Source organism: Dendroctonus ponderosae, unplaced genomic scaffold, assembly GCF_020466585.1.
Source record: "Dendroctonus ponderosae isolate FM_Combo_2020 unplaced genomic scaffold, Dpon_F_20191213v2 Dpon_F_20191213_1, whole genome shotgun sequence".
NCBI lineage: Eukaryota > Metazoa > Arthropoda > Insecta > Coleoptera > Curculionidae > Dendroctonus > Dendroctonus ponderosae.
In genome coordinates, this window is record NW_026017110.1 from 33,360,135 (window position 1) to 33,386,814 (window position 26,680).

Genomic DNA, 26,680 nt, shown 5'->3' on the forward strand with positions numbered 1-26,680 from the left:
TTCTTTGGTATACATTTACGTTTGGGGCGCCCCCCTAGATCGTTTATTTTTAAAAAATTGTGAATGTGAAGCATTATTAAAGCAGAAATGACATACTTTTCTCAAGCCCACAATTTTCATAAGTTCAAAGAAGTTGTGCAGTATTTCATTTGTACTGCTTTGTCCTACTAGTCTGTCCAATCAGTTTTCTTCTGTTATCCACCTACGCCTGTACGTGCAACTCTGGCTGACTTATCTATCGTATACGTCGTTTTATATTACACGTATCATAATTATCCCACTTATCTTTTTGACATATCGTATTGATCTTACTTATTTGATAATAACGATCGATTTATTACATATACAGGGTGCTCATTAGTGCTCAAAGTGTCATATCTCAGTAAATGTAAACTTTAGAAGAAAATTCATTCTACGAAAGTTTTCGATATTTAAAAGGTGCACATTGTAAAATTACTTTTCAATAGACGGGGTGAGACAAAAAAGTGCGGTAGTTCTAAACTATATTTTTTTAAATAAAGCCCCCCTTGTTTGCGCTTTTTGGATTTAGTGTCAAATTTTAATGTAACGTATTTCAAACGTTTTACCTAAATAATTTACGGTTTTCGAATCATTCGAAAAAATATCAAAATTTTGACAGCTGCTGGTTTCCACAGAAATTGGGGCTGTACCCTAATCGCTACGAATTTTGAAATCGGTCTCGTGGACCTAAAAGAGGACTAAACAAGCTACGTGCTAACATACGTTAATTTAATCTCAATAACTTGGTTATTTCAAATGGAACCATCCAATTTTTTCCCAATTTTTGGATTTACCGTCAAATTTTAAAGCTAGTTTATGTAAGGTGTGGTAACCTTAAAAGTTACCGTTACTAAGTTATTCGGCAAAATTTAGAAAATAGCTTAATTTTAGCTTGAATCAAGTCAACTGGACACATGTCGCCCATCAAAAATGCATTAAATAAAAAACTAAATTTTATAAATGTATCATTAACTATAAATAATTAAATAAGATATTTTTTTTAAACAAGTGCGGTGTTCGTAAAAGATTCTCAAACTGTCTCCCATTTTGATCCGAACACAACTGCAGTCTTGCCAAAACAGATCTATTTACTTCTCGTAACATCTCAATGCTTGTACAATTTTTAAACGCAAGTACTATTCGATCTCTCATATATTCTGCAGCAGTCGGAGCAGTTTGATATACAATGTTTTTTATGTAAGCCCATAAAAAAATCCAATTTCGTTAAGTCTGACGATCTAGGTGGCCAAAAAACGGGACCGCCACGGCCTATCCATCTATCTTGAAATTCTCGATTTAAATAGTGTCTGACATTTAACGCAAAGTGCGCAAGAACTCCGTCATGCTGAAGCCGCATATTTTGCCTTAAATGAACAAGAATGTTTTGCAAAAGTTCGCGTAACTCAATTTGCAAAAACTACAAATATGTGACACCATTCAAGTCTCCGTGAAAGAAATGTGACCCAACTATAAAGTCATCCATAAGGCCACCCCAAACATTTACAGTCCACTGTGGCTGATTATTAACTGACCTCACTAATTTTGGGTTTTCTGTTGAATAATGGTGAAGATTATGACGGTTTCAGCTACCACTTGAGTGAAAGTTAACTCGACAGATGATATCACATTTTGGAAAAGTTAGGTGTTGGCCGTTCCGTTTCCAAGTCCCATTGGCAAAATGTTCTCCTAATCTCCAAATCAGGAGCATTATTGGTGGAATGATATACTGTAATCATGGTACCCATTCCTCTTTAAAATTTAGCTAACGGTAGATGGGGGCATATCGGCTGTCTTGGATATTGTCGCAGAACTGGTAGAAGGCTCACAAATTGCAGAGCAATAGCCATTTCACATTTTTTATAATTGATATTGCCTGTTTTAATAAATCTTTCCTTAAGTTTTTCTAGGCTTCTGACCGAGGGTCGTCTCTTATCGGGATATTTTTGGGCATACATCCTTTGTGTTAGCAAACAATTTTGATCAGCAGATCCCATAACAAAGATCATGTCAACTAGTTCCGTTCTTCCGAAATTAGCAGCGGGAAGGGTACAGGATTCGATTTATGTGGAACCCCGTAGCTATCAAAATTCTGATATTTTTTCGAATAATTCGAAAACCGTAAACTTTTCGGAAAAACTTTTACAAATAAATTTACATTATAATTTGACGATAAATCCGAAAAGCGAGTTCCATTTTAAAAAACATAGTTGGTTACCATCACACGTTTATAACCCCCTGCACTGGAAAAAATGTATAATCCGCATCTCAGAAACACGTAAAACTTTTAAAATTCATAGTTACTGAGATATCGCACTTTGACGTACTAATGAGCTAGAGACTCCTAATTATAAGCAGTTTTGGAGAAAGGGCGAAAACACGAGAAGAACTGAGCGGATTGTTTGATATCAACTATTACTAAGTTACACCACAGATTTGGAAACTTTCTCTATCTATTCTAGCTGGAATAGCGAGTCTATTCCAGCTGGTCCGACAGCTTCAGGGGAAAACGAACTATGTTTTATTGGGGACAGATGAAATTGCTTTTTTTATGGTGTCGCGAGATGGCAATGTAGCATTGGAAAGACCACACGAGGTATTGAAAGCGAACAAAGCAAAGAGTTCAAATTTGTGGAACTATTATTTAGCTTGTTATCATAAAATATAAAAAATTTTTTGAATGAAGCAATTGCTGTTTAAATTGTTTTGGTAACTGGGCATCAATTTAGATTTTGTTAAAAGCCATCCAATTGTTGCGAACCGCCATTATTTCAACAAAATATCCGTTTTTTATTGAATTTATTTGTGGCTTGACTTCGCTTTATTACCAAAGCTTAAGTCAAAATGAAATTGTTTGAAAATCTCCGGCTCGTTTTTAGTAAGTCAATGGAGATTAGTTTAACCGACTAAATTATTTAATTTGTCTTTCATTGTAAGTTGAAGAAAGAAAAAAGTACAAATTATGTCGTAAGTGGGCAATTATCGTATGGTCTGTCTAGGTTTCATCTAATATGTTTTATACTCTTCGTTGACATTCTTTAATGGTATACATCCAATTCAATTGTTCAGTGATAGGCTTCGAATTGTTATAAAATACAATTTCTGTATTATATAAAATTAATTAGGCATTGAGGGGGCAGACAAAATTGATGAGTACTTGCGAAATTGAGAAGTCGTACGACCCAAACCAATTTATTGACTGACGTCCGAGCGAGCCTGCAAGAATAAAATTGTACCAGAGAAACCCGACTGCATTAGAACGACGAATCATAAAAAAGTTGGCTGCTCATATTTAATAAAATGATACCTTATAATGCATACAATAGTTCATGACCGGCACAATATGCTATGTTTCTCAATATGAAAGCCATGGAAAACGTTACTCACCTATCATTTGTTGTCAATACAGTCAAAATACAATTATTTCCTAGAGTTCCGCCTGCTACAAAGAAAAGCACGCTGTGGTAATACCAACAGCGCATTAAGCAACGACTGTTCCTCGTTTCATAAAACATTTTTTATTTTCCAGACAGATATCCGAGCCACAACAGATAACGCCGCAGACAAAAAAATTAATTATTTAATTGGAGTTGGATATCGGTCGCATCATTGAGCAACATCGCTTTATTTCAGTGTGTCGAGTGACGATATGAAGTTATTATATACGCTTTTCTTGTTGATCAGTGGTTTGTTCGTAACGGTGCCAATCAGTTATGCTTACAATATTTTAGTTATATTTGGACATCCCGGAAAGAGTCACTATGATGTTTTTAAGCCGTTATTTCAAGAGCTGGGTAATCGAGGACATAATATAACAATCATCAGTCACGTAAAAACGACAGGCAAGTAAGATTTATAATTACTGATTAATCCGGAGATATTTTGCATGGCTTGGCAGCAGCCATGCAAAATTATGCCATATTAAGCCGCGAGTGTTACGTAATCGCATCAACCTGTGAACGTCGTCACAAAACGTGCACTCATAGCAGATAATTGCCTTTCATGCTATTTATAATTCTTGAAAAAATTCCAAATATTTTTATCAAATACATTTTATCCGAGCCCTTAGATAAAACTACTATTTTTGTTCTTAAAAGATAATTATAATTTAAGTAAACAATCGAGGTTTAATTTATAATAACGATGTGTTTTGTGTTAAAAATATTATACAATCGAAGAAGAAACCAAAGCTTCCAGTACTCCGGAAGAAAACTCATGTCAGACGAAGTTTTTCAAAGTAGTGAAAGTAAAATCTTCATATGCTAAGAAGGATAAACAGTATTCAGTAGATTTCGATTAGATTGGTTCCACGTTCATCAGATCATTACAATAATTCCCAAACTTTCAAATTAAAATATTTTAGTAGCATAATACGTAAAAATTTAATTAATTTACGGCATTTTGACTAGTTGTGAAAAAAGCGTGAGTTCAAACAGTTTTTTGGCACTGAGTGCCATCAGTTTATTTATTCTTATAGTCGCTCTTTTCTATGCAATTCCCTGGTTTGTTCTTTACATCAACATCCTTCTTCATTTATTGCTCTAGCATTTTTTGACAGGCCGATAGTTAAAGGTCTCTAGTTGTGAATTCCTCGATCCATATTCCTTCCCTATTAAGTAGCAACTGTCCTATTTAGTGGCAAAAGGCGGAATTCACAAAAGGAAACTAAATCACCAGTTTATAGATAATAACCGCCTGAACGCGTCTTTTATTTAAGTATTTATAGGCCAAGTGCCAATACTTATAGGCCAAGTGCTTAGTATTACATACATATATAAAAATTTAATTTAGTTCTAATTTATTGGAAAGGTTTCGCCTCGTCTCAACGGGGCAGTCTTTTCAAATTGCGAAATAGTAAACAGAAATAAAAAATTCCGCGGGCAGAAAATCCAACAACCAAGTCACAAGGACTTCTAGCTTGATGTATTCTTCAATAGGTTTATTATCATTACTACAGTCTCGACAATCAGCCATCTACATTTATTATTTGAAACATTAAATTATTGAATTGTCCTGAAAGTATAATCTCCTGGGGACAACACTATTTAATGTCCTACTATTTGAACGAATGAGAAAGTAAACACTTACCGACCTGACAGCCGATAGTGAACAGTGATCAGGAGATAACAGCTATTGTTGTAACTGCAGCGATTGTAAGCAAACAGTACATATAAGCGGTTCACAAAGCTAATGCAAATAGGTCCTATAAAACCAGTGAAATATTGATATATTTTGTTTTAAAAGATTTATTTTTAAAAACGATTTATTTCTCCGGAATGGGTTGCTGGTTCGGCTGCATCCGTGGGAACGTGCGTTGGGCTGATAGCGTAACTAAATAATATACATGGTCAAAAAATATATTATTTGACCAAAGAATGGAAAAACCAGAACAAGTTTTTCAATTGTAGGGGATATAAAAAATGGTAGAGATGTTCTCTTGTCCGACAAACCGTTGGTAAACTTTCTGAACTTGAGCGATTTTCCCGGAAATCATCTGCAGAGATATCTGGAAGCTCATATGATAGGATATTTTGCTGATTTAACATGTGAGCCGTCATTGCAAAGTGAAGAATTGCAAAATTTCTTAAAAGAGGACAATCAGTTTGATATCATTCTGACGGAAATGTTCAACACCAATTGTTTTTTTGGATTGATCAACAAATTTCAAGCTCCTTTTATTGGTAAGTCGTAATTTATTGCATTTTGTAGTACATGAAACAATGATTAAATTTCATCATTTAAATGAGGGAACCTTTGGAATTGGAACTGAATTTGGAATATGTTTGAACACAGCTCAGCTTTATTCAGACTTTTTCAGAAATAGAAATGAGAGAAATTATTAAATATGATTAAGTCAATAAAATGGAAGTACCTTTTCAGATAAATAATCTTTTTATATTTTTACCATGAAATTTTCTCTATTGAAGTTGGAAGAAAAATGTGTCCGAGAAAATAAGTTTGTTCAATCAGTGATGTTCATTCGTCAGTCGAAAAATTACTAGCCTAAAAGTGGTTCTACCGTGTTAATACTGTTAAACTCGCCGAAACTAGAACAAATACATTTATAATAAATAACTAGTAATAATGATGTCAATTAACTAAATTTCTAAGAACATGTTACTTATCGCTAGTACATTAAGATTCCACTTTTTGCGTTAAATATGCCGTATTTCTGGTATTTTCAATCAAAACTGAATAATTTATTGTATATGGTCTATCTGTAGTTTTACAAGGCCGTAAAGAGGTCTTTAAAAGAGTACATAATAATTTGACATCTGCCGAATATACGCAATATGGACCGCAGCACCGTTGTTGTCGGTTGATCACATGATCAAAAGTTCAAAATTTCTATTCATTTTTAAAAATATTTAGTTTTTGTGTTTTGATATAAGTCTAAAATTCAATTTTACAATTCACATTCCGAAACTTTTGAAGATATAATCTGCTCTAGTAGTCCTATACCGGATGATTTATGTAGACCGTGCATTAGAAGTTTTCCAAACTACACTTGTTTTAGTGTTGTAATAACGAGTCGTGCAGAATCCATGTAAAATTCATTTAGATCTCCAGCTGTACATTGTGTACAAAAAGGACAACCTAACGTTCTTATTTTAAATGTACGCTTCTATTTTTTTAGCATGGTTGAACTGGTTTCCACTTGCGAGTTTGAGCCACACTAGTTTTGCTAATTTATCTCTTATAGTTTTTGATGTATGTATATTTGTGTCAATTGTTTTCAAAAAATGCCAGGACAGGTGTTTACGGCACAAGCTGTATCTCAAGCACGGTTCTAAATTCAAAACTCAAATTTGGTATGTAGTTCGCTGAAAGCCCTATAACTTTCCATATTACTTAGAGGTACCCATGTTGTAGAATAAGAGTGCATGGAGCCTACAAACATTGATATAAAAAGAGTCGAAAAATTAGTTTTTTAATGAAACCTACAAACTTTTTATGTCCTGTTTGAATATTTGCAATGATTATACAATAAAAAACTAAACTAAACAGTGCCAAAAACGTTAGTTGGTCCCATTAAAAAAAACTTATTTTTTTATTTCTTTTATGTCAATGTTTGGAGGCTGTATGCATGCACTCATATGGTACAAAATAGGTATCCTAGTGTCATCTGGGGAGTTGTCTTGGACTTTCAGCTAACCACCCACTAAATCTGAGTTTATAATTTAAAACTGTCCCTTAGATATAGCTTGTTTCGTAAACACATGTAATACTATTTTTTTCTTAAACAATTGACATATCAAATTTGAAAAAGATAAGTTAACCAAGCAAAGGTTACCCAAACTCGCAATTGGAAGGCCAGTCCCACCATGCTTAAGACATTAGGGGTCTGCATTTAAAATAAGAAAGTTCGGATATAGCTTTCGTCCACCCTGTATATATAAAGCGCTAAATGTATTTTACATTATTTCCGCACTACTCGTTATAACCTGAAACTTGGAACTAAAACCTTTAAAGGAGCTCCAAGCTGGAAAACTGATAGTAAGTTTATCAGTAGTCATTTTCTGTCTTTATATGGAAACCGAATACCTATTAATTAATTTTCTTTTAAATAAATCTTTCAAATTTTGCAGGATTAAGTTCGTGCGCAATGATGGCTTGGCACCCGGATTGGTTTGGTTCGCCAAATAATCCATCCTATAACTCAATGACTTATATGGCCTACCCAGTACCTATGACATTTTTACAACGTGTGGAAAATACGCTTATGTATATAGGTAGGCAGGTTTTCATTTAAACATTATGCAAATGTAGAAAATTTCCCGTCAATTTTCACACAAACATATTAAAATATAGTTTACTTTTTTAAAGTCATGAAATTGTAAAATATTTTAATTCATTTTAAGAATAAATCGGAGTGCCCTCCACTGAGCATTATTTTTTGTTTTTCAATGTAAATGCGATTTTCAGAAAATGTGCTTGAGTACAAATTTATGATGGAATGGTCAGGGAGAAAACTATCTCTTCAGTATACGGGGTTCGAGCCAGTTGATCCTCATAAAGCTAGCCTTCTGTTACTTAACACCCATTATTCTTTGCATGGGGCCAAGCCGTTGACACCCAGTATTGTCGAGGTCGGTGGTATACATGTGGTATCGAAAAAGCCGAAAAAATTGCCTGTGGTAAGAATTAAAAATAGCATCTATGAAAAATGGTCTACAGCAACTGGTATGCGAGATACACACACTTTTGCAAATATTAAGAACGACGCACTAGAAAACTGTTTTTACATAAACATCTTAACTTTTGTGAATGATTGGCTTGAAAACTTACTTCGGTTCGATATTAAGACACGTTTAGACCTTGCACCCGATTACCGTAAATTCCACAAAATCGCACACAGTCGGACTTTAAAACTGAAATTTTACTTCAGTTCAGCCAGAACATCGCTCAACTTTGCTATTAATATTATAGGAATATGAAAGTCTAAGCGGATTGCGAAATACTAATCCGATTTAAATTTTCAGGACATAGAGAAATGGACAAACGAAGCTACCTCAGGCCTAATCTACTTTAGTTTGGGATCCTTGGTCAAAGGACATACTTTTCCAGATCTTCAGCTCAAGGCTTTCATAAAAGCATTTTCCAAATTGCCGCAAAAAGTTTTGTGGAAGTGGGAAATCGATGATATGCCAGGAAAGCCTGGTAATATCATGTTGACCAAGTGGGCCCCTCAGTTTGACATTTTATGTAAGTCGATCGTTATAACTTACTCAATTAGTTCCTATCTATTGCTCTGGATGTTTTTAAAGAAATTTATTTGATAAATATTATTTCTAGGTCATCCTAATACTGTTTTGTTTATATCGCATGGCGGTTTATTGGGTACAACTGAAGCAGTTCATTGCGGAGTTCCCATGTTAGTAATGCCTCAATTCGGAGATCAACCTTTAAATGCCGAAGCTCTAAAATCAAATGGTGCTGGCGTTATTTTAAAGCTCAGAGATGCCACTGAAGATAGTATCAGTGAAGCAATTTCCGAGGCCATGAGTACAAAGTAAGCAGAATTAGTTACATTTCTTTCAATGTGCCATATCTAAACTTTACAATTTTAGAACAAAAACCAAAGCGAAAGACCTCTCGGAACGATTCAAAGACAGACTTGTTTCGCCTTTGGAAACTTCCATTTTCTGGATCGAATACATTGCAAAACATAAAGGAGGACAGTCTTTGCAGTCTGCATCGATTGCAATGCCGTTTTATCAGTATTTCCTATTAGATGTAATTGCTTTTACCGTGTTAGCTCTATTTCTCTTTCTGTTTATAATCTTTGAATCAATCTGCCTTTTTGCGAGGAGGTTTTTTGGAAAACCGAAAACTAAACTGTTATGAGCATAAGCTGTAAAAGACAATAGTTTTTAAAAACGAATTAAAAAATTAAATAATGTTGTAAAAGAACAATTATTTCCCACTTTGCTGGAACATTAAATTAGAAAAGTTTTTCACCAGTTTGTAGCCACATCGAAGTGCAACTCAGTAAACACTTCATAAACTTCATAATTTCAAAAGTTTGTGTGGCCCCCGAGCAGATCCAACAGTTTCAGAACAGTACTAGAAGTTGGCAGCATTGACGGAGTTTATTTGGGTTCGAGTCAATGTATGATGAACAAGGACTAGATGTAAGAAATGTACTTAAATCTCATTCGAATCGCTTTCCAAATCTAGCAGGTTTTCTAGGTGCTCTAGTAGTCTCGAGCCGATAAATATTAAATGCTATAATTTCATGTCGTATCCAGTTAATTTATAAGAGGAACAGCTTTTAGTAGCTTCAGGTGGAAATTTCTACTGTCCTAAAACTAATTAAAGAAAAATTCCGACAATTAATACTAAATAAGGCATTGATCAGCAACCATTTTAAAATGAAGAAAAACACCCTTTACTGTATTTTTGAACTAATCATCGTGCGCTTATGGGGACTTATAATTCAGGCCAGTTGCTGAAATTTTGTTTTACAATGCAGGAAACATCGTTTTAGTTGGAACTTAGTTTAGAACCACTTTCATAAATACGGACCATGTTAAATTAAATTTACGAAGTGAGTTAGTGGAATCTAGGGGTGCAGTAATTTTATAGACATTTTGGTAAGGGCCTTGCACTGGTTAGTGCGAACATAGGAAACAGCAGCTTGAACCTGGGAATACATAATAAGACTTATAAGACTCATGTCAGCTGCTGGAAATTGAGAATTTTGGTCATTCACGTGTTTTACTAACTTGAATAAATAAAAGAAAATATCGTAAATCCGAATTGCTTTGGTTTTAATTGCCACAATAACTCATATTCAGACAAAAACGGAGAATTTTTCGGAAATCTTGAAATCACAATTTTTTTGCAAAACTTGTTTATTTTGCAGCGAAAGTGACTAACCGTACGCATAGAAGGGTAGTCAAAATATGGACTTATTATTGACGAAGTGCTTTACCGGGTCGTGGATTATAATATACCAAAAGAATCCATACAATTTTCAGTTTAAATTGTTGAGCTGAAAGTATTAAGTATAGCGGTTAGGTCTTTCAGCAGCGTTACGGCATGCTTTGAATTAAAGTTGCTCGGCGAAAAGAGCAGGATTTCGGTCAGCAGAGAGCGATTGTGCACGCAAAAACTGATGAAAATATTTTGAAACTATTTGAATGTGCGGATGACTTGTTAATTTTTAAACTGCAAAGTATTACCTAGTTACTATTAACGTTGATTTGGATTTTCCTCAATATGGTCTTAAACATAGTATTAAAAAAATGTTTCCTAAGAAATAAGGATCTTTCAAAAATTAAATTTTTGCCAAGTGTTTTGAAAAAGGGACAAACTGATATCAGATATTTTTCGAAAACAGCCATACAGGGTGATTAAAATTGACGTCATTCTTCTGGAGGTGTGGTCTGGCGGTGTTTTACGAGTACTAGTTTGAGTAAAAAAATTAGGAAAAAAATTAATTGTTATTAAAAACAACTGCAAAATTTGAAAAAAACTATATTAGAAAAACAGCAACCATGTTTTTCAAGGTAATTAACATTACGTAAATACCTGTTGATCCGTAATTATTTAAAACTCCGGTAACCATGGATAAATAGAGAAAGTGACAATAAGATGCACAAGGATAAACGGTAAATGCAACATGAATCGTTGAATGACGGAACCTATTTCGAAATTTATAACCTTGAATTATTAATTTGTCTACAAATTAAAAAACGTACATTTAAGTCTGAAACTCCAAACAAGTGGCTTTGTAATCACCTTATTATGCAATCTTCTCGAGCAGCTTCTCGTATTCGGTTAATTAACTGCTGCTCAATTTATACCGGTGTTCAGTAGCCATTGGTTTAATGTGATCTTACATTACAACTGTTGTATAATGTTCTGAGGGTCCCTGAAAGGCTATTCTGCAATTATGTCCAATACTTGTTCCTCTGTGTCTGGAACCCGAACATCTATTGTGGTCCCCTATCTTCCTGGAACCACTCTCCTCGAGTGGTTCCAGAAAGTATTGAGTTCTTTCCGCTTCTGCTATGTTACTGTAGCATTTCTATGTAGCATAACTAATAGCATATCCGCAAATTCGTGAAAGTGAAAGGCAATTCAAAGTAAGTCACAGCTTGACAAATTATTATTATTGACAAGGGCTATCCACCTGTAACTATCTGTCAGTGACAAAAAACATGGATGTCGCTTAGACTTTTTATCAAAAAATTCCGGAAGACACCTTTTTTAATATCAAACATTTTTGTAATTTGAATCAAAAATCATAATTTTTCTTTTTGAATGCTTAAGTATTCCAATATGCTTCTAATTAAACACGGAACACTTTCAAAATAATACTTAATAGTGTACCGTGGATGGCCGGGTATCAAACTCTTTCTTCAGCTTCCAACTTTTATTCACCTCGGTATAACTTTAAATGCGGGACAGGAACAAACTAACTTCAAAATTACCGTCAACTTTACAACCAATAACGAAAACACACGGAAAACTCGCTCTTCAGACTCTCGGGGTTTAACCTCTTCTGCACCCGGTCGCTCCAGTCACTTCAATCCCCCCGTCTGGTTCTCGTCGTCGCTTATATAGTTTCCTCCAGGTAACCCAGATGGTTCTCAAAATCTCCAGAACAGGTGCGAAACTTCCCGCTTGTCAGTGTCATATTTGACAGTAAATGGGGCGCAAATGGGGCCCCCATTTACTGAAATACCATCAATTTCGATCCCCCCATTCCAAACGTGAGTACCCCAGGCCATTTCCGTTACAATAGCAAAGTTGAAATTCGATTTTCAACCGTTAATATCATCAAGAAATATTTTTCTCGTACCTTCCAAGTGGGCCTCTATTACCTCTGAAAAGGAATTACGCCAATTTTGAATCACTCGTACGACTTCCAAGTGCAATTACGTGACGTGGGACTTAAGTTTTGAGGCACTCAAAAATATTTACTCATAGGCTCTAAATATAGAAACAATAATTTCTGGGAATACAATTAGAAAATTTAGAACTCAAAGTTCAAAAGGCTTTAACAATGTCGGTCAGTTAAAAATTATAAGAGACGTATAAAGGAATATTATCGGTTACTACGACGTGTGCAGTTGTCTGAAATTGTTAAATACAGAGGGAACAGAAATCGTATGTGCGCAAAAGCTAGAAATACTACGAAATTTTGCAAGGAACATAAAAATGTTCAAAAAGGCTTAATGTATATACTTAACAAAAATTAGTTGATTCCAGTTACCGAATTAAAAATTCTGGTTATTGTTGCATCAAGAAAGCACCCCAGAATTCTTGTTGCCAAAATCGGATGAACTCGGTTGCTTCATCAAAACATGACCCTAACATAGAAAAAAGTTACAGCGAGTCCGAGTAAAATCTATCGTACCATTCTCCCGATTTTTGGAAAAACAGTTTTATTTGCGAAAAAAATTTACCATTTTACCATCTATCTAGCCAGGTGGACACTTTTTTTAAATAAAAGTTAGGACATAAAACCAACAAATTTCGCAGTACTTTTTTGATCATGTGCATACGGCACTCCTCGTATAATATTCGGTTACCATTTATGCAGAAACAGTTGTAATAAATAAACTAGCCATTTTTAGAAATACGGAATTAAGAGTCTAAATTTATAGCAGACTTATGCCCGGTTTCCGAACTACAACATATCGGTTACATAAGCTTATGGGTCTCATAAACTACCAAAATCACGTCTGTTGGGTTTCTCAACGTCTGTTTAAAGCTTATTGGTTTCATAAGTTATCGAATAGATATCTACTCGAAGATGGATGGATATCGGCTACATAACGTCTGACGCAAGCGTGTAGGGTTTGTTTTCATTTTTACAACAGAGCGATTCTAACCTAACATAACCTATTTTTATTACATGACAGCATTGCATAACAGTTTTGTTTTGTTTAACGTATAAAAATTTATTATCATTATTTAAAATGGATAATTCGGGTTCATCTTTTGATGATGAAATTATTGAATTTCTAAGTTATATTGAACGGCCAAGACGGTATCTTGAACGAGAGGATCAAAGGAACAAATATGGATATTCTGAATTTCGCGACAGGTTTCGTTTAACGAAACACTGTTTCAGGGTATTATTGGACCATATTGGCGACTACCTTAAAACATATACTATGAGAAGGAATTTATTATCCGTTAGTGAACAGTGCTGAATTCAGATAAAAACCCGAGAGCTTTTACATCAAATCTGTGGCTGTTCCACCGACCGATCAAAATGAGTTTTTTTGTGGCGTCCTCTATCTTGCGATGCACAAAAGTGAAAGTTCTTTACTATCCGCTTCTTTTTTACCGGTATTTCACACCTTCCGTACTACCAGTCAAAAATGGAACATACCCTATCAAGCAGTTCCCTCTGTCGGTCGAATTAAAAAGCTACTTATCCAACGGATTGTTATGAGCTCGATATACCTTTGTCTGTCACCGTTCGGAAACCCATAAAATCTTATCGGTCTTATAACTTTATCCACTACATAGTTATGGAACCAATAAGGGCAAATATTGAGAAACCGGGCATTAAATGTCAAAAAGGTAGAGTTGTCTCCATATATCGCCAGTTCGAAATTTAGTTACAGTATCGAATTGGAACCAATCCAATAAAGATTTGTGGTCGCCGTTAAGACCGGCAATTATTTTTATATCAAAGTTGTGTTTTATAGGCGAGCTTTATTTTATGTTTCTCGAGATTTACAATGCAATTGGATAAGTATCGAGTCGTTGAAATAAGATTTGCTACCCAATACTTTATTCGCGTTTTATTGTTTTCGAAGAATACCGACTTATTCATGATCATTTTTACAGGTTTTTTAAAAGCTTATGTTTTCTAATTGCAGGATTTGAGGATTAGGTGAAAATGCCGAAGGAAATTATTTTAAAGTAATGATACTTTTATAAAATAAATTGTAATGGAACAAAGAGAGGAGATTTTTTATTGGTGCATATATCGATTAATTAAGTGCACTATTTCAAATAATGTTTCAACAAAACTCCATCGAAATTAAACGCGTCCCTTTCTTTAGCGCGAAAAAGAAATATTTAAATTAGCTGTGTACTATGTAGTACAGGTCGTATGGATGCCCCCACAATTAGCACTTTTTAATCCAGTAATCGAAATCCGCTTCAGAAGTTTAAAAATTTCTTCTCTAAAAATGTACCAATAATTTGTTTTTTTTTTTGAGCAACTTGTGAAAGACGAGTTAAGTGGCAGTAAAAATTCGTTTCAAAATATGGTTCTGGGCCTTGTGTGTTTTGAAGTGACTTGAATACGTTTCGTTGATTTAATATTAAAATTGTTTATAAATCGTTTCTATGTACTTCGAAAACGTAAAGTTTATGAGTTTACGAAAACATGGAGACCCTAAAATTAAATGGGCAATTGATCATATCCAAACCTTTACATTAAACAAGACACCATTAAATCTAAATACAACTGTCCTGTTACTGCGTATTATGCGTCTCAAAAACACGAGTTATAATTATATTGACAGCTGTTTTTGTCTGCTAAACCAAAACTGTCCAATTTAAGTACAATCAACTCTGTACTTTTTAGTGCTTTCTTCTTGTAAACTAACATTTTTGTAAGTGTCTTCTGTCACAGCAAATTCAGGCCGAATGCGTATAATGGAATAAACGTTTTTTTATCGCAACAAATCTCATGGTGCAATAACGATGAATTTCGACAAATAAACTCTGACATTTTACACATTCTATATATTCGTTGAAATTACAGACCGACGATGTGCGGTACGAGCAGATATATGATATGTCGTATATCGGGAACAGAATCACCATAATTATAAATGGGGACGTTTCCCTTAGGACTGAAACGGGACTGCAAAATTAGTGAGCGAAGGTCTTTGCGGAAAGCAGGTGAAATTATTTTAAATTAGAAAAGCAAGCTCAGTATATTAAAATAGATTAAACACATCCATCTACTTGCACGGCGCCTGTATTTAATTAAACTGCGGACAAGGAAATAATGGACGCAATTACTTAAATTTTCGCCGCTGAGAGTGAAGATAATTTTCCAAATTACCTGCCACCAAAATACTTCAAATAAGAGTCGCTTTCTCGGAGAGCTGAGTGAAAGTGGGAACAAAATTTTGGAATAAATTTACCCTAGTTAGTGAAATCGAGATAACAATTAACAGCAGATAGGGTGAAATATCTGTGCAATCTACTCTTGAAGGCTTTCCGATTCAGCGTTTTGTCTCATCCTTAAGATACATTTATATAAACGAAAGTCTGCAACTTGCCCAGATTGATACTTTAATAGACAACTCAAAATTAAATAAAAGCAGATAATTGTTTAATATTAATAACTAAATTAATACTTTTTATTAACCAGTATGTGATTACTAGTATTTTCAAGACTGAAACCATTCAGTTATCCCTTTTGGAGAACGTAGCCCCAAGAAAAATAGTATTTTGATTTGACGCTATTCATTGATCGATACACCCAAAGAAATAAACAGCCATCATTTATCAATTACCATCACAGACACTAATAGACCGCAATATCATTTTCATAAAAGTCCGTGCGTAAAAGTGAAACAAATGAACAGTAAAAAAAAGTACTTCTTTATGATCATCGCTTCTGATCGAAAAATGGTACTTTTAGATAGATTCGAATAAAAATCAGTTTTTAATGTCTCTGGATTTAAAAAATGGAAGCAGGTAGAGTTCACATAACTTATTAATATAGAGTTGACAGCATCCAGTTTCCAGTTGTGATTCGATTATAATTTTTATTGTTTCATCAAAATTTGATTTACTATTGAGACGAGATTGGGAGGGGTCTCTCTCAAATTTCACAGATATGTCCACGTATGAGGACTTGATCAGATTTTCATCTGAACATTGCCAAACTTTAGAAATTATTGACTCAAATGTAGCTTCTGAAATAAGTCGAACACCTCATGAAGTTAAATCGAAACCTCAATTTTCTCATGTTACGCAGCAGTCTGGACTAAAGGCTTGTCATTTTTGCAAGGGAACTCATATCATATATTTTTGACGTAGGTTTTTAAATCTCACACCTGAATCAAGATTAGGTGAAAATGGAAAACTATATCTCTGCACGAAATGTCTACGTGCTGGGCATGCAAACAAGAATTGCAAAGGTGAAGATTGTAGATAATGTAATAAAAACCAAAACATTTTGTTACATGTTGAACTTCAAAATAAAGTTCAGATTGGTGCTCTGCCTCATGTTGATAGTTCTCCTATACCTCATGAGAAAATGCTGAACTTGAAAGTCGGTACAAGTTAAGTTTTGCTTAATCAAAATCCTAAAATGTATGTGTTGTTATCAATTGCCAATGTCATTCTTAATGATAATGAAGTGCTACCTGTCCACTGCAGAGCTCTGTGGGATCCGGGCAGTTAGTCCAATTATACAAACTTAGCCAATAAACTTGGAATAAATAAAAGAAAATTAAATATACCTGTATGTGGCTCTGTTAAATTCAGTAGGCAAACCTAGTCAACGTTAACATATCGACTAGTTCTAAATTATTTTCAACAAATGGTTGTTTCTTCGAAAACTAAAACTTTTTAGTTGGTTTGACTGGAATTTATTAAAAATTCCTCCAAATATCAAGCTGGCTGACCCAAACCTAAACCCATTGCCTTGCTTTTGGGAAAGGCAAATTTTGGTCATTGCTTGAAGTAGGTCAATATGGGACACGGCCAAGCTTTATCTCCTACAGAAGATTATTTTAGGCTGGATAATGTCCGCTTCGATTAATTTACTTGCTAATAACAAGGAAACTAGCTATTTAAGTATACGTTTGTTAACGCTAGACCAAAAGGTTGAAAGATTTTGGATTATTAAGTGGTTTACCCGAATGTAAGAAAATCAAAGAAGAATTAGAATGTGGAAATTGCTACGTAAAAACTACAACACGTGAGTTATCTGGTGAATTTAAAGCTTGTTTTCCTTTTCGATACAATCTATCAGAATTGGCAGTTTTGGGGAATCTACATTGAGGCAAATTTTAAATTTAGAAAAAGTCGTTTTAAAAACTCTGCAGTAAGAGCGGAGTACAATAATTGTATGCAAGAATACATTGACTTAAATCATATGTCCTTAGTACGTGTGCCAATGTGACCGAAGAATCTAATTATATGCCACATCACCCGGTAATGAAGGCATGCTACGTTACAACCGAATGTAGAGTAGCTTTCAACGCTTCGTGTAAATCCGATTCTGGATTATCACTGAATGACGTTCCAAAACTAGATCCTACCATAAATGATTATTTTTGTCTATAGTGTGTCGGTTTTTATGTCACAATTACCGGGGCTTCTACAATTGAAGAAGTCAAAATTCTTAGAAACTATATTTGTCAAATATTGGTTTCCGAACAGTTTAAACTAAGAATGTGGGCATCAAGCAATAAAGACATTTTTGATTCTGAAGAAAACGCTGAACATCAATGTCAGTATTTTATATCAGATGATAAAACAAACAAGACATTAGGTTTGATTTGGGAACGTGAAAATGACCTTCTAAGTTACTCCATCTCTTTGAAAGAACCTATTCAACATTGAATCACAAAGGGATTTATCTCGGCAGTAGTAGTCAAAATTTTCGACCCTTTAGGTCTCATAGGAACGAACGTACAGGGGTCGGCACTCAAAGTGTTACCAATTAAAAATGCTATAATTTTGTTATTTCAATTTTTATATATTAGAAAACTTAAATATTAAAACATAATAAAAATAAGTTATTGTTCGATGTAGCCACCTTTAGCGCATATAACAGCATCGCGACTGTCCGGGAAGGCTTCACAGTCTGTACGAATATGTATCTTTTTGCAGATATTTTGGTCTCCAGAATGGACCATATGGAAAAATCCATTGGGTTTAAGTCGGGGGAATATGGTGGCCATGGTTGTGCAGAAATTAATCTGAGAACCTTTTATTGTAAAAAACGTTGGGTTTCACTTTGTAGGCAGGTGCCGAATCTTGTTGAAACGTCCAATGGTTTCTACCGAATTGTCTACTTCTATATTCACAGTAGATTTGTTGATTTATCTTTACGTCCTGTTCAATAAAAACGATTTGTGAGCGTCTTGTGGCAGTTAATGCGTCCCAAACCACCACTGATGCAGGCCCTTGCTTTTTCAGAGCAATTCGCTGCTTTAAATTGTTCTTTGATTTGTGCTCTAACCAAATTAGATCCTTTTGTTTGTTAACATATTGCTGAACCGGAAAAAATTTTGATCAGAAAAGATCAAATTTTGGATCTCACCAGTAACCTGCAAGTGCTCTTGCGAGGCGAACTGACTTTCGTGCAGGTGTTAAATCTTGCACTTTTTTATTTTGTAGGCCTTCAATCGTAGTTCATTTTTTTAATATTTGCCGCATGCTTCGAGCAGACATATTGAGACTTTTCGCCAATTTAACTGCGCTTTGTCGCGGATTACGCTGGATTCTAGCCTTTGCGTTTCGTACCATTTCTCGCGATGTTGCTGTTTTTGGATGTCCACCCCCATGGCGTCTTTTGATGCTACCAGTATCATTGTAACTTTTAATAGTCCGATACACAAACAGTTTGTTCACATGTAAATGTCGTAGTTCATTAACAATGGCTCGTTGCGATTTCCCAGCCAAATTCAAAGCAATACCACTGTTGCGTTTAAGTTCTCTTTCGATAACATTTTTAAACTGCGAGGTAAAATGGTATGCTTCCATAAACTTGTAAACACTAGAACAGGCTAACGCTTGTCAAAAAATGATGCCGCTTCAGGAATTGTGGAGAGAAAAAATGTGCTGAGACGATAAGTTCCCATTAAATATTTTTACTTATTTTTAAAAAATATTTACAAACAGTAAGTAAATAACAATTAAATCTAAATTCTTAGGCATTTTTGCATATTGGTTCTCTAAGGGTTTGTTTGAACTGCTTTTCAGACGGTTTTTCATTTTTCCTGTAAGAATTTACGTCTAGACGTATGATATCTCCATTTCGGCGGATTATGGGACGCGAGTGTGAAATCCTGCAAATGTCACTTGCGCAGGGTGGTTGGCAGTTTAAGTCACGAGCAGTTGTATAGCATATTAGTTACAAGTAGAGGCTATGTTGAATTCCCGCCCTCTGACTTCCCATTTTGGTTATCCCGAAGATGTTGGCCCCTTTACACCGTCATATTTTTTGATCGCACGGAATCTTGAAGATACCTCTCCAAATAGATTGAAGAGTTATGCTAGGGTTCAACAGTTAGTGCAGCAGTTTTGACGCCGTTGGCACAAGGATTACGTCGTAGAGCTGCCATCAAAGAGGAAATGGAACTCTTTCAGCCCATTGTGGGAGTCTGGGCAGATGGTGATCGTCAAGGAAGATAATCTTCAGCCTCCAAGATGGTAACTTGGTCGAATCAACAAAGTCCATACTGGAACAGATGGTGTTGTTCGAGTAGCCACGGTGAAAGCTTCAAGTGTCCAACTGAAGCGACCGGTTGTGAAATTGTGTCCGTTGCAGGAGCTGTGCAGTGTTGAAAAGTTGTTATCGCGTTTTCAAAGAGGCCGGCATGTTAAGGGTGGACTCTCGAAAACTAGCCCTAAGTGACAACTATGTAAGATCTTGCTGTGCGATACGTAGACCCTTGTCGTACTATTCGTAACTTATGACCTGTGTGACCGAGAGTCAAATCAGTCAGTTTTTGTCTCAAAGAAAGTTCGTATAGCTAAGACCATTTTTCTTTAACATTTAAAAATTAATCATGCAGTCCGCAAATTTCGATGTTAAATTCTATGATTTAGGAGATAATAACTGATTGTCTCCACAATGAAATTAATTTGCGCGTGTCGATTTATCAATCACTCGTAAGATTAGCTCTCTCGTATATCGAAATTAATGTTCTCATTTATTGTTTTAAGCAAACATGGTGGTATACCGCCCTTTTGAAACTCTCGTTATTCACATTTACGTCATAAGTACGGGAGCAACGGTAATTCTGCAAATCAAGTGTGAGTTTTAAGAAATAAATCTAACTTTTAAAAAACATGGGTAAATAACCATTAAAAGAAAACCATCCAGTTACACAAAATAAGATAAGCTTTATTTTACAGTTTCAATTGTTACAAGTGTTTTTGTATGTAATGTTGTACCTTCCATAGAAAGCTAGAAATATATTCGATTAAGTTACAGTTCCAAGCTTACGTATTAAAATTTCAAAACTTTTGTAAAAACAACTACATCCTACGATTATTATTGACAAAGAGTTTAAAGAGGTTTTACAAGAATTTCGTTTGGTAAGAACATGTATAATAAACAGATGCTTCCGCTGACAGAAATTCGATTTGGAAAGTGGAAAATATTAGTATTGCAAGAATTTATATATCTTTTAATTAAACTAATGGTCGAAAACAATTACACAACCATTTTGTAACATAAAAGTTACAGGAATTACTAATGGTCCCCACAGGTATTATGTTCTTTATAAACCGAAAAATTTAAATTGTTATTACTTGTATACTCTAACTGCGTAGGTGCAATTATTAATAGCGTTTTTAAGTAACAACCTCTCATTTTTTTTAGTTTCAATTGATAATAAAATAGTCTAGATACTAACAAAGTTAGCTTTGATAAATGGACCTAGAAATCAAGACTGCTCCGTCAATACCGTCAGAAATTGTTTCTCATATTGCGATAATTAGTTCGCTGAGTTTAGTATTAGCGCTGCCAATTAAATGGCTAACTACTCATACGATGGCATTATTAACAAATGTCGACAATTTGTGAACTATTTTTTAAATTTCAAAGCCAGATTAGTGGAAAATGTTAATTGGCAGAGATAGTGAATATATAAAAGAGAATAAACCGTTGTTCAAATTCATTCGTTGAGATTGCCGAAAATTTCAGTCGATTATTGTTTTTCACATTTTCATTCAATCAATATTATTTATAATTTTTGTTTTGTATTTTAATTTGAGGATCTGTAAACAAAGACTCAATACCGATTGCAGTGTCCACCAGTATTCGATTGTAACAAATTTGTTTTAGTACTTATTATTTATCATGTATGATTTTCAAAGACATAAACAATGACAAACGTACAAAACTCACCTAAAATGCTCTGAATTTCTTGAACCAAATATGTTAATCCTACAAAGTAGGCGGAATTAAAAAACAATAATTAATAAAAGTCCACATAATTCCAAATCGAACTTGAACCGCATGATTGTTTTATTCTAGGATATTATTTTACACCTATTAACCGATATGTGACAACGATAAACGATAGGATATTTTATAATATATTTCATATAATAAAATTCAATAGAAATGAATTAATTTACCTATGTACAATACAAGATACCAGCATTTAGAACTTGATATTTTACATAATTGTTACTATTTATAATCCCAAAGCTAACTTATACGAATTATTTCATACATAAATTGTATTGGATAACTGACCGACTATCGTTTTTACATTTTGCATTATTTCACAAATTTATTAAAATCTACTGAAATGTTCTGAAATATTTATTGTCTTTTGTTCAACTGCACAACTTTAGTTCAGTATTTGATTGGCTTGAATTGTGCTAATGCAACTCGACATATGAGGTTAGTCGAGGTCACGATTCATATAGAAAACAAAATAAATAAAAAATTATTTAATTTCATCTATGTGACTTTATAGTAACAGCACCTCAAATATCGTAGTGCATCCTTATTAAAAATATATATTCTTGCAGTAAAAAAGTATAGTACTAGCAAAGTCATTTTCAGAATAGCAGCTGTATGCACCCTATTTTACAAAAGCGTCAATGCAATTTACAAAATATCTCTTACTTATTGCATAAATTAGCTTTGAGTATTTTAAAATCAAATTCAACTTCAACTAAACTGCTATCACCATAGATCGTCGTTAATATTGTCCTTTTAATTATTTTACCGACCACTGTTAGAACGGTGGCCCCATTGAAAAGAATTGCTATCAGCAGATATTAAAACAAACCCAACGGATATATAATAAGCATTTAATGAAACGTTTTACGTTAATTTAAATATGTTTTGCTCTGAAATTAATTAACCTGAATAAGTATGCTAAAACAGTTGCTAAGTGTTCAATATTAATTTTATCGACAGTTTAATTTTCGTAATATGTAAATAGTTGTCTGCATTTGTTCGTGTTTTAAAAATAATTCCTTTGACAATTTAACAAATGTACTAATTTAGTATGTGTATTTTATACTTCTATCGTATTTATAGGTAAATGCTTAACCGGAAGCAAAATGGAACAGCTAAAAACCGAAAAGTTGCGCTTTTATACTGGTGTTGAAATTAGTAAATAAAACACACATTTTGGAAGAGGATTGCATTAGGTCTTTTACTACAACAGTTATGATTTCAACTGTTACTGGAATATTAATTTCTTCATAAAATTTATATTGGTACTTACTTAGCTAATTGCAATAGGCCTCTATAAATGCTCAACCATTACCATTCATGCTCACGTGGAATGATTTACAGAAAAAGTCAGGTTTTAAACTGATGAAAAAATCTTAAATTTTCTATTCAAGCCGACTGAACAAAGAATTTTCAAGTTATCTGAGATTTAAAGACAAATTTGTATGATATTCAATAACAATGCCATATAATTAGCAATAAGTTTTCCTCTCCCTCTGTGAATCAATCGTCGATCAACAATACTAGACCGATTGGAAATATTTACAAGGTAATTGGCAAAAATCTTACAATAATTTCAAATTTCAAATCTTAAACAACAATCTTAGGATGCTATTTATTTTATAAAAAATATCGCAAAAGGTGTTATCTTTTATCTCACTTATCTACAACAAGTTATTGTATATAATGCATAGGTCAAATCCATCTCTGTCTACGGGCAATGTCTACGCATAAAAAATTAAAGCTACGGGATATTTTGCTATTCGTATATACAAGATGTTTCATCAGGGACGAAGATTCATTACTTTCACCACGTGTTCTACGTCTCAAAATAACCATAGTCTGTTATATAATTGATCTGCTCAAAAATGCTTTGCAACTGACTTACAGGGTGTTGAAATTTAATTACAAATGCAAAATGAAAAATTTCTTCAAAAGGCATGCATATATTTTAACGAAATTTTCCAGAGATCAATAGCAGGAGAAGAAGCATGTCTTGTAATAAAATTATTTTGTTAAATTTTGACAGTGGCGTGCGTACCTGCACGCTACCTAAATTGATAAGGGAAAAAATGACACGACACTGTATTTTTTATTTATTACAAAAACTTTTCAAATTCCTTGTTTTACGCGATAAGATTTATGGCAGGGGCTTCAAACTGGACACATTTAAGCCACCGTTTGTATTGGAGCAGAGAAAAACTAATGCGAGTGGTTAGCTAAAATTATTAGTTAGTAATTTACAGGCCCACGATTTTTATTAGTCCGTAGCGGATACATAAACTAAAAAGCTACCAAAGTAGATATATTTAGAGGTTTTAGTAAGTACACTGCTTTAATATCAATAAAAGACCAAAAATACCAGCGCTCAAAAAGTAAACCTTTGCTCTCCCTACATTTATCGACAATTTTTTATGAGATGTGCTCAGTTTTTGTCTCCACCCATCTCCAATTGAATTTAAAGGTGGCCAAATTGGCCCATCTACCACAAACCTTACTTTAAAATCTTAACTGCTTGTCTTATAATGAAAATGCAAGACACATTTTTTATTTGGAATGCAACAAACAATTTGAAAAATAATTGTATTAATTAGAAAATTGTTTATATAGAAACTTTGGGTTAATTTCAGACTTATGCGTGGTTAAAATAATGCCTATTCCTCATGAAACACCTTGCATATATTTTTTAAATTTATTAGCGTCAAAGTTTATTTCGTCCCCTAAATATATTTATTTCACATATTTCTATTTTGGTGATTAGATCGAAGTACAATGAGCAACAAACCCCTAAAAATTTTAAATATATTTCGCAGACATAATTTGTTAAATAAGTTAAAGTCCCTATTGCAAGTAATATAATTTGATTAATCGCTGCTATTCGCTGGGACCTAACTTAAACAAAACTCGGTAAATTATCTTTACTCCTAAACCTATTTAGTTTATTAGTACTTTGTAAGATACCTACACCATTTTCTCTGTACACAATATATTCGGCATTCACCCTTTCCCCAGTTTTCTTATTTATCACATAACCCCGATATTTGGTTTTGTCCTAGGGTCAGGTCATAATGCCGTATAACCTGTGCAGGTTTGTCAGTGTTGTTTCATCGTCTGGTTGCAGTTTTAGTGCTTTTTTATAGCTGTGTTCTGCTTCTTTATATTTGCCATTTAAGTGTAGCATAGCTCCCAAATTTGTGTGACCTCGGGGATCCTGAAACAAAAAAATATTCAGTCGTATTTGCAAGAGAATCCGCCAAACTCTTCAATAAGCTGGTATGCAAATCTTTGAAGAAAATAAAAGCAATTAATCCTACTTGCAACTAAGGATGCTTGAGTACGAGTCAAGTCTCAAGAACGATAATTATCACCGATTACGTTTTAGCAATTGACCTCCGATATGTAATGTACGCAACAAGTGCAAAGGCACTTGTGACGATCATTGATCATGACGATAGAACGATCGCGACCTTTCGGGGCACGAGCAGAACCTTGATTTGAGATTAGTTTAAAAATACGGATCTTGTGGTCATGGTGGTGTGGGAAATCCGTTTATCCAGTGACTACTATATCCAAGCTTATTTTTTATTTATTTCTGTTGCGGCAAATGCTTCAAAAAGTGCACCAAGCCTCACTTTTTGCTCGTGCGGGTGATTGCTTATTAAAACGATATTGTCGGCAAACCTTAGAGGTTTTGGATAGGCCGGAGATTTGATACCCTTTTCTTTCCAATACAATTTTTTCAGAACGCCGGACGTCACTTTGACGGACACCTTTTTTATAGGGATCATCCCCTATGTTGCCGTTGGGCCATGTTTGTTGGATAAAGTTCGAGTATCTCGAATCCATTCCCCCTTCTGCGTTGCCTCTAGAATTGCCCACATTTAGTATGTCCCATGGACGTCCCGCGTACATATGGGGACGTCCCGGGATGTCCGAGGGACTTAGGCCTATATTCTGTAATGACTTCCGTGGGACGTCTCAGGGACCAAGGTGTGTTTGATGGGAAGCATATGTCAACCTGTGGCTTTTAAAGCTCCTTTCATGAAATGTAAACTATCAGCGAATTTGCGAAAATGCGACTAGTTATGGGAAATTGCCACATTAACATAGCAGAAGCTGTAAGAAGTTACACCAGCAAAGGGCTAGACACTAGCCGAATGGCCCAAAATGGGCGCAGATAGTGGACAATCTGAAAGTGCTTGCTTTCCAGACCTAGAGGAACAGGTATTGTAGATTATTACAGCTGAGCCTCCCTCCTCCTATTCGGTTAATTAACTGCTGCTCCATTTGAACCTATTAAATCTCTGATCTTCCGAACACTGGTTCAAATGGAGCAGCAGTTAATTAACCGAATAGGAGAAGCTGCTCAAAATATAAGCCCAGACTGCTGGCAAAAGTATACGAAGTGATTGTGACACAAAGGTGTTTGGAGTTAGAGCGGGCCGGACTTCTTTATTTTGGAACACTTTTTGTGTTTTAACGACAGAATTGTATTTTATTTATGCCCGGTTTCTCATCATTTGCCCTTATTGGTTCCATAACTATGTAGTGGATAAAGTTATAAGACCGATAAGATTTTATGGGTTTCCGAACGGTGACAGACAAAGTTATATCGAGCTCATAACAATCCGTTGGATAAGTAGCTTTTTAATTCGACCGACAGAGGGAACTGCTTGATAGGGTATGTTCCATTTTTGACTGGTAGTACGGAAGGTGCGAAATACCGGTAAAAAAGAAGCGGATAGTAAAGAACTTTCACTTTTGTGCATCGCAAGGTAGATGACGCCACAATAAAAAACTAATTTTGATCGGTCGGCAAACATATGGTTTGAAGATGTTTCAAAAAACAGCCACAGATTTGATGTAAAAGCTCTCCGGTTTTTATCTGAATTCAACATGACTGTTCACTAACGGACAATGAATTCCTTCTCACAGTATATGTTTTAAGGTAGTCCTCAATAAGGTCCAATAATACACTGAAACAGTGTTTCGTTAAACGAA

The 26,680-nt window shown here is 34.5% G+C and overlaps 2 protein-coding genes across 4 annotated transcripts in view; one reads left to right on the forward strand and one right to left on the reverse strand.

The window, feature by feature from the left end:
* Window positions 1–3,551: 3,551 nt before the first annotated feature.
* Window positions 3,552–9,420, forward strand: LOC109535443 (UDP-glycosyltransferase UGT5). Of its 3 annotated transcripts, none has more exons than XM_019901353.2 (7): window positions 3,552–3,860; window positions 5,427–5,699; window positions 7,608–7,751; window positions 7,945–8,156; window positions 8,502–8,724; window positions 8,815–9,031; window positions 9,090–9,420. In XM_019901353.2, the coding sequence occupies exons 1-7, from the start codon at window positions 3,668–3,670 to the stop codon at window positions 9,364–9,366; spliced, it is 1,539 nt and encodes a 512-aa protein (XP_019756912.2). In that variant the 5' UTR covers window positions 3,552–3,667; the 3' UTR covers window positions 9,367–9,420. The 3 variants fall into 3 exon arrangements, with proteins under 3 accessions (XP_019756912.2, XP_048524990.1, XP_019756914.1); XM_019901355.2 differs by lacking the exon at window positions 3,552–3,860 and adding an exon at window positions 5,019–5,365; XM_048669033.1 differs by lacking the exon at window positions 5,427–5,699 and having other exon boundaries at window positions 3,558–3,860.
* Window positions 9,421–20,581: 11,161 nt separating this feature from the next.
* The window catches only part of LOC109545939 (protein O-mannosyl-transferase TMTC2), a 365,218-nt gene continuing 359,119 nt past the window's right edge, over window positions 20,582–26,680 (reverse strand). Inside the window, exon 12 of the mRNA XM_048661437.1 lies at window positions 20,582–24,890. Coding sequence (XP_048517394.1) covers window positions 24,738–24,890 — 153 coding nt within the window. The 3' untranslated portion in view covers window positions 20,582–24,737. The remainder of the gene's footprint in view (window positions 24,891–26,680) is intronic.

Bases quoted from the DNA above. Each gene is read 5' to 3' on its own strand.
- LOC109535443 (XM_019901353.2), top strand. From the start codon at position 3,668: ATGAAGTTATTATATACGCTTTTCTTGTTGATCAGTGGTTTGTTCGTA. The intron at 3,861-5,426 runs GCAAGTAAGATT...TTTCAATTGTAG, and splicing joins CAGTCACGTAAAAACGACAG to GGGATATAAAAAATGGTAGA. The intron at 7,752-7,944 runs GTAGGCAGGTTT...TGCGATTTTCAG, and splicing joins AAATACGCTTATGTATATAG to AAAATGTGCTTGAGTACAAA.